This window comes from the organism of the source record quoted next, assembly GCF_019968955.1.
Source record: "MAG: Porospora cf. gigantea A chromosome Unknown PgA_NODE_1252_length_6820_cov_365.468, whole genome shotgun sequence".
NCBI classification, from domain to species: Eukaryota; Apicomplexa; class Conoidasida; order Eugregarinorida; family Porosporidae; genus Porospora; species Porospora cf. gigantea A.
In genome coordinates this window covers 1-6820 of record NW_027151351.1, presented here as the reverse complement: position 1 = coordinate 6820, position 6820 = coordinate 1, and the positions used below count along the sequence as shown (strand labels likewise).

General features: G+C 55.0%; 7 protein-coding genes across 9 annotated transcripts; 5 read left to right on the top strand and 2 right to left on the bottom strand.

The window, feature by feature from the left end:
* Positions 1-69: 69 nt before the first annotated feature.
* Positions 70-832, bottom strand: KVP18_000628 (uncharacterized protein; the record flags this gene model as incomplete). Its single annotated transcript, XM_067949881.1, has 2 exons — positions 70-128; positions 157-832. The coding sequence occupies 2 exons, from the start codon at positions 830-832 to the stop codon at positions 70-72; spliced, it is 735 nt and encodes a 244-aa protein (XP_067813265.1).
* Positions 833-954: 122 nt separating this feature from the next.
* Positions 955-1632, top strand: KVP18_005091 (uncharacterized protein; the record flags this gene model as incomplete). Its single annotated transcript, XM_067949441.1, has 1 exon — positions 955-1632. One exon carries the CDS (start codon positions 955-957, stop codon positions 1630-1632), a length of 678 nt encoding a protein of 225 aa, XP_067813273.1.
* KVP18_000632 (uncharacterized protein) lies at positions 1629-3272 on the bottom strand (the record flags this gene model as incomplete). 2 transcript variants are annotated; one of them, XM_067949886.1, is made up of 4 exons in its annotated part: positions 1648-1691; positions 1715-2905; positions 2935-3152; positions 3181-3272. In XM_067949886.1, the coding sequence occupies 4 exons, from the start codon at positions 3270-3272 to the stop codon at positions 1648-1650; spliced, it is 1545 nt and encodes a 514-aa protein (XP_067813270.1). The 2 variants fall into 2 exon arrangements, with proteins under 2 accessions (XP_067813271.1, XP_067813270.1); XM_067949887.1 differs by lacking the exons at positions 2935-3152; positions 3181-3272 and having other exon boundaries at positions 1629-2855.
* A 216-nt stretch (positions 3273-3488) lies between these two features.
* On the top strand, positions 3489-3854 carry KVP18_000629 (uncharacterized protein; the record flags this gene model as incomplete). The annotated part of the gene is made up of 1 exon (XM_067949882.1): positions 3489-3854. One exon carries the CDS (start codon positions 3489-3491, stop codon positions 3852-3854), a length of 366 nt encoding a protein of 121 aa, XP_067813266.1.
* A 35-nt stretch (positions 3855-3889) lies between these two features.
* On the top strand, positions 3890-5158 carry KVP18_000633 (uncharacterized protein; the record flags this gene model as incomplete). The annotated part of the gene is made up of 1 exon (XM_067949888.1): positions 3890-5158. One exon carries the CDS (start codon positions 3890-3892, stop codon positions 5156-5158), a length of 1269 nt encoding a protein of 422 aa, XP_067813272.1.
* Positions 5159-5188: 30 nt separating this feature from the next.
* On the top strand, positions 5189-5665 carry KVP18_000631 (uncharacterized protein; the record flags this gene model as incomplete). The annotated part of the gene is made up of 1 exon (XM_067949885.1): positions 5189-5665. The coding sequence occupies one exon, from the start codon at positions 5189-5191 to the stop codon at positions 5663-5665; it is 477 nt and encodes a 158-aa protein (XP_067813269.1).
* A 29-nt stretch (positions 5666-5694) lies between these two features.
* Positions 5695-6820, top strand: KVP18_000630 (uncharacterized protein; the record flags this gene model as incomplete). 2 transcript variants are annotated; one of them, XM_067949883.1, is made up of 1 exon in its annotated part: positions 5695-6820. In XM_067949883.1, a coding segment is annotated over one exon (1126 nt), but the record flags the coding sequence as incomplete, so codon positions are not given. The 2 variants fall into 2 exon arrangements, with proteins under 2 accessions (XP_067813267.1, XP_067813268.1); XM_067949884.1 differs by having other exon boundaries at positions 5695-6765.

Here is a 6820-nt window from a genome sequence, read left to right as displayed (position 1 = left end):
CTGTGAGCTTTCGGATGCTGGGATTCGTTTGCCTGAAGTATATGAACAGGCGCGCAGGGACAGAGTAGTTCAGGGGGCCGCGTTCTTGCGTGTATTCTCTGAAACTCGGTGTTCTTGCGCCATACCATCTGTGTGTCACCTTAGGTTCACACTCACCAGATGATAAGGATCTCCGAATGTCCTCCGCCATTTCGTGCAGGAAGTGCTGGTTTTCCTTCATCACGTTAGGATGACCAGTAGGCCGTCTTGTTTTGATCCGCGTAGATCTTTCTCCAGTAGAGCCTCGCGTCTTCCAGCCTTCGTCTCCGTACTCGTCGTCGATCGTCTCGTTGTCCGATTTGAACGACGCCTGTCGCTCGCGGTGCCGATGCATAGCCTTCATCTCGGCGTTGTTTCTATCGCCTACCCAGTCCATGATTGAGGCTTTCCAGTTGATGGTGTCCTGCAAAGGTGCGCAGGGAGACCACTCCCGCTTCTCTACGGCCTCCAAGGCTCGGCTCAGCCATTCGTCGACATCTTCCTGGTCCTGTACACAATTCATCTTGGTTTTGTAGGCCATGACTTGAAGTTGGAAGCATATGCGCTTCATTCTCTCGAGGAAGAGCGCTATCAGATGGCACCCCAGTGCGTTTTGGCTGCTCGGCTTCTCGATCAACACGTGTCCCAGTCTGAAGGCTTCGGCTGACAGCTTCTCAACCATAGCAAAGTCGTCCACCAGGTACTCTCTCTGGAAATCTGAAGGGTCTAGATCCTCCACATCGTTGAGTAAGGACTCGGCCAGAAGGGGCGCCGAGCTCGCCAGGTATAGTTGTTCAGCGTACTCTTCCAGCATGAAATTGCAGATATGGTTGATATGAAGGCTGCTTTTTTGGTGGCTGGGCAGGAGGGCACTCGTGTTTCTCATCACCCACAATAAGATTTGTTGTTTCATATTCTTGAGATTTACTTATTACTATGGAAAAGAACGGCGGAATGCACTCTCTGCTGGCCATGACGGCTGTGCCGTTGAGGTACAAATCGGTGTTACCGGACTTGGATGACATGGAGGAAGACGACTTCGAAGTGGACTTCCTTGTCGATGAAATCAATATGATAGGCCGTATGTCAGGCCGCGGACTTGAGCACTATGCCAAACAACTGGAGAGCGGGAAGTGGGTGGATGAGACTTGCACACTGCTGGAGGCCTACTGCAATCGGCTGACCGAAACGCTGAGATTACTCGTTACGATGAGTTCACGGACGCGCAAGTCTCAGCCAGATCTATCAGGTCTGCAAACACACGCACAAAAGCAACTGGAAGGGCAGAAGCCCGCCAACCTGCCACCGGAACTGGCCAAGTGCTTCAACTGGAAAGCGGGCAGCTGGGAAATCCCTCCGATGCTCCGCAACGGAGCGGGAAGCAGCAAGAAATCTAAGAAGAAGGAGCTCGTGTTTTCGGACATATCTAAGGAAGTGAACCAGAAAGGAATCAAGAAAGTCGTGACCAAACAAACCGACGACGCGGCGCCTCCAAGCCGTGTGGCTGGAAGGAAGGCCACTGGCTTCATCAACTTCAACATCAAAGACCTTCTAAATGAGGACGACGAGGACGAGGACGAGGATGAAGGCAGCGAGGAGGAAAGCTCCTACTAGGTTTGAGAATCCGACTCAATTGGCTCTTCCGATGATTCTTCTGGGAAATACTCCCTGAACTGGAAGCCTTTCCTGTCTTCACTGTCGATGACACTCTTGATAAAATGAGTGAGCTTGGTCAGGGTGGATACGCAAACGAGCAGCATGTCGGATGCCAGGTTAACCTTCATGAGCGCTCTGAGGTAGTGCTCGTAGTACACCTGGTGCAGTCCTGCGGTAGGGTCGGTGAACAGCACCTTCTTCACGGCGGCAGTCAGCTGCGCATGTGCCTCTACGTGCTGTCCAGACGCCTTCAACTTGCGGATGCGCTCGAGGCTCGTCATCAAGTCCACGTAAACAGTCTCGCGACGGTTGCACACGCGAGCGACCTGCGAGGCCGCCCGACTCATAAGCTCCACGCACGTATTCACGTGTCTTTTCCCTTCTGAGCAGCGGCGGTTCCTCACGGCCAGGGCAAGCTCTTTAAACACCTCTTCCAGTATACAGGCACTGTCCAGGATGGCAGGTCCGAACATGCGCTCGCAGGTTTGGTAGGCCTGCTGACACTCGGGGTGGTAGACGGCGGAAGCCACAGGATCCGCGCCCAGCAGCAAGGAAGAGCTCATCATGCGTGGAATTATGGAACCCGTGCCTTGTGTGCCCTCGTCTGGGCTTGTGAGTCCCCAAGGACCGATGAAGGATGACATTTTCCGGTCTGACATCTGCTGGGTGAGCTGCTGGCCCAGCATCATGACTTCCGAGGAGAAGTACATCCGCGACAGGGTGTGGTAGGATTCCCGTAATGAGTTCGTGATGCCCCTGCGAACTAGCAGGGGAATGGGCACGCGCCGAGAGAGGACCCAGTCCTTCCATTCGTGGCGAGACTCGTCCAGCAGCTTGTTCATAGATCCTAATCGGGTGGCTATTCCCTGCAGCGTCGCGAATATGTTGTCCCATCGAGCTTGGGGATCGTCGGCAAAGGACACAAACGTCTTCAGGCCGAAGCCTTCCATCTCAATCAAGGGATGCACCAACTTTGCAGAAGAGTCGAGGATATCCGCTACGTTGTTGAAGAATATATTCTCAGCGGTCTGCGGTAACACAAAGAAGCTTGCGACGAATCCCCAAAAAACTCCGAACAGGATCATAATCCACCGCGAAATACCTCTGCTCCAGAGGTCGCCGTCCAGAAGAGCAAGGTACATAATCAGCACGTTGCTGAGAGAGGCGAACAGGGAGAACATTAGCCCGCCCACGCTGCTACGCCAGGTGTTGTACCAGCTGAAGAGAGCGTCTGCGTGGTACCAGCGTCCAAGCCCTCACTTGATAGGGGCCCAATGCCGTAACGCGTCGTATAGAGCACTCCGGGGGCAATGATCGCCACGCCAGTGGAGTCAGTGCCAATCACCCAGCGATCGCCACCCCACGAGATCAGGGATATCGCGCCGAAAACCACCACACCTCCTACAATACTGCCAAAGAACCGAGATACCCCCTTTCGACTGGTCGCTCCCACGTTGTTTTCGATGACTATCATTGATCTGCGTGAATAGGTCGACGTACACGTACGAAACGATGGCGAATCGACCTTCGTTGTGAATCAAGGTTGCCAGCGCGGGCACCACGATGAACAGCGAGCAAAGCAACGCCGATGCAGACATCTGAACCGCAATTCGAAAGTGCTCAATGCCGGTCCACCGCAGAGTGCAGCGATTTCGGAGCCTACGCCACAGAGCTTCCGACCTAGGCAAATGTGGCGCAGACCTCTGGCGAGGTTGAAAGAATTCCGCCGCCTTTGGGACATCCGGAACAGCGTGAAGGACCGGACACAAGCCTGTCTGTGGCGGGGTCAGCATAGCTTTAAACGACAAATATCAATGAACCCCTATGACGTCTTGGGCGTCGCGGTTGGCGCTTCCGAGGAAGACATTCGACGGAGCTACAGACAGCTCGTACTCACCCACCACCCTGACAAGGGCGGAGAGCATGGCGACTTCTCGCGTGTGCAGGCGGCGTGGGAGCTGCTGCAGGACCCACAGCGGCGGCTGCGGTGGGAAAGTCACACGCGCGCCACAGCCGCCACAGTGGTGCCACGAGCCCGCCTCCAGAGAGAAGCGGGCGTGCCTTACCTGGCGTGTCGGTGCGGGGATGTCGTACTCATCGAGGACGTGGAACGGGCGGCACTGGGCCTGCACATCTTGCTGCAGTGCGCTACGTGCTCCCTACAGTTCCTGCTTGTATGACGTGTGTGCTCCACAAACGTGTGCGTTTCGTACACATGCTCAGTAATGTTACCAGACTAGCGCTGGTCATGGTCGGCAGGTGCCTCACGGCTTCCCCATTCTCAGCCATGGACCCATTCCTCAGTCTCCTAGACGTTAACGGGAATCTCAGCTCTATGCCTAACAGACGAGAGATTTTCAAGTCGCGTCTGGGCACCTACTACACTGCCCAGGTGCTCTTGGGCGTGCCTGCGGGTTACTGCAACCGGTACCTTGGGCCTCGACGAACTGTGGCGCTCGGTCTGCTCATGCAGGCTGCGGCCTTGTCGCTGCTGTTCATCTCTCCGTTTGAGGAGACCATCACCATGGCAGGCATATTAGGTGCGGCCTCCAACCAGCTGGGGCTCTCCGCAACGTCCGGAGTGGGAGTACTCTTCCCTGGAAAAGGTCCGTCGATTGTCACACTACTCGCCGTGACTGCGGACCTGTCCATGATGCTGCCGCTGCTCCTCTTGAACCTCGCCGAGGGTTTAGGAACACCAACGGTGTATAAGATATGGATGGGCCTGATTGTGGTTGGCGCATTGCTCTTCGCGGCCTCTATGCCAAAAGTTGCTTTCGAACCTCCAGTAGTGCTGAACGACAAGAGTTCGCTGCTTGCTGATGAGACTGGCAGTGTGAATACGCATGAGATTATCCGAGTCTCCACATTGGACCAAGTGCTGACGGTGCCCTACGCGGGCCTCCTGGTCTACATCATCTCCGGCTTCATCCGGAACCGCAAATTTTTCGCTCCCAATATGCGTGATGTCTTCCAGTCCGTAATTGGCCCCAGCCGCGGCGCGATTCTGGCTGACCGCCTAAACCTGGCCAACGGCCTGGCGTTCATTCCGGCAGTTCTGCTTGGGTTCATTGCGCAGAAGTTAGGCATCTCCACGGTGTTTTGGCTTCACTCAGTGATGGGAATTCTGCTTATTGCGCTTCCCCTTGGCCCTCCCGACTTACTGATGGTGGGTGAGCCTATTGCGTGGGGGTTCTGCTGCTACCATTTAAGCCTCGTGGGACTGTACGTCAGTGACCAGTTCGGATTCGAGAACTATGGCGTCCTCACAGGCGTGGCTGGCCTGGCGTCCGGTGTATTCGGGGTTGCCTACGACCTCGGATGGACCTCTTTCTTTCATGAGTATCTTGACGGATCGTACGTGAACGCACTCCGCCTTCTGCTCATAAATGCATTCGCAGTGCTCATCATTCCATTGGGCATGTCTCTTAGCAAGAAAGCGTCCTATAAGTCAGGTGAAGTCAGATATAGTGAGAGTCTGTGATAACATCGATCAACATAATTAGCGAATTGAATGTCCCACCTCCAGTCCAACCCCGGTCGTTTATACTTTGACAGGAAGAACTTCACCCGAGAAGACTGGCTGGACAAGATAGCGACATCCAGGTGTGTCTACATAGGGAATCTCTCCTTCTACGCTACCGAAGATCAAATCATGCAGAAGTTCCTAGAGTACGGGGAGATAGAGAAGATTGTTGTCGGCAAGAGCAAGGAGCGCAAGAGTCCCTGCGGTTTTTGCTTCATTGTGTTCGAGGCACGTACGGGTGCGCAGCGGTGCATCCGCTTTGCGACTGGCTCAGTCTTCGATGACCGGGTCATTCGAGTTGACTGGGATTCGGGAGACCAGATCGACGATGAAAGACAGTTCGGCCGTGGGATTCATGGGCAAATCAGAGACGACGCCCGCCGCTACTACGATGCGGGGCGTGGCGGCGCCGGAGGCAACGTTCAGTTTTCGCGAATGAAGAGAGGACGTGACGAGATTTCATGAGCGGTTAAAAATCACGAAATTCACATTAGATGGCCGATCACTACTCCTACAAGCCTGAGGGCTATCGTACGGATTACCACGCCGAGCCGTCCGCGTACTCGGAGACGGCGAACATGCCGATGGGGTCCTACGGGGAGCCTGCGGCATACAGCGGAATGGAGCAGGATGTCTCTGGTTCGCTGGCGCCGCTGCCTGTGGTGGGCGAGACGACACCGGTGGAAGTGAAGCTCTTCGTAGGGCGAGTGCCACGGTCGTATGACGAGGATGGTGTCAAGCCCATCTTTGAGGAGTATGGCGCGGTGTTGGAGGTCGCCATAATCCGCGACAAGCAGACCGGTGTGCACAAGGGCTCGGCGTTTGTCCGTATGCAGTCTGTGACACAAGCGGACCGCGCAATCCGAGATCTGCACAACACGAAAGTTCTGGACGCGGCCATGGGGCCGCTGCAAGTCAAGTACGCACAGGGAGAACCCGAGCGGCTCGGCCTCAACCCTGAAGCGGCCAACCCAGCAGTGGACCAGGCGAAGCTGTTTGTGGGCTCTTTGACCAAGCAGACGGATGAGGCTGATGTTATGAAAGTCTTTCAGGTTTTTGGAAAGGTTGACGAGGTGTTCGTGCTGAAAGACATGCAGACTGGCATAAGAAAGGGCTGCGCGTTTGTGAAGTTCGCATTCAAAGAACAAGCAATTCAGGCCATCCAAGGTCTTAACGGGTTGTATACTTTTGTTGGCGCTAGTCGTCCTGCAGAGGTTCGGTTTGCTGAATCTAAGCAGCAGAAGATGAACATGCAGATGACCAACCCACTGATGGCTCGGTACGCCTATAACCAGACTACTCCCACAACTAACTCCAATGCTAACCCACGACAGATGGGCGCGTGGAAGGAGTACTTTACTCAAGACGGGAGGCCATACTACCACAATGAGGAGACCAGCGTGACTACATGGGACAAACCAACAGAGTTCGACAAGTTGACGTCCGATGTTACGGGTCCACCGGGAGCCAACGTGTTTGTGTTCCATGTCCCCAACGAGTGGGGGCAAGCCGAACTGCTCCGCCATTTCGGAGACTGGGGCCACATCCTTTCTGCTCGCGTTGCGGTGGATAAGACGACGGGGCGCAATAAGGGCTATGCGTTTGTGTCCTATGACAATG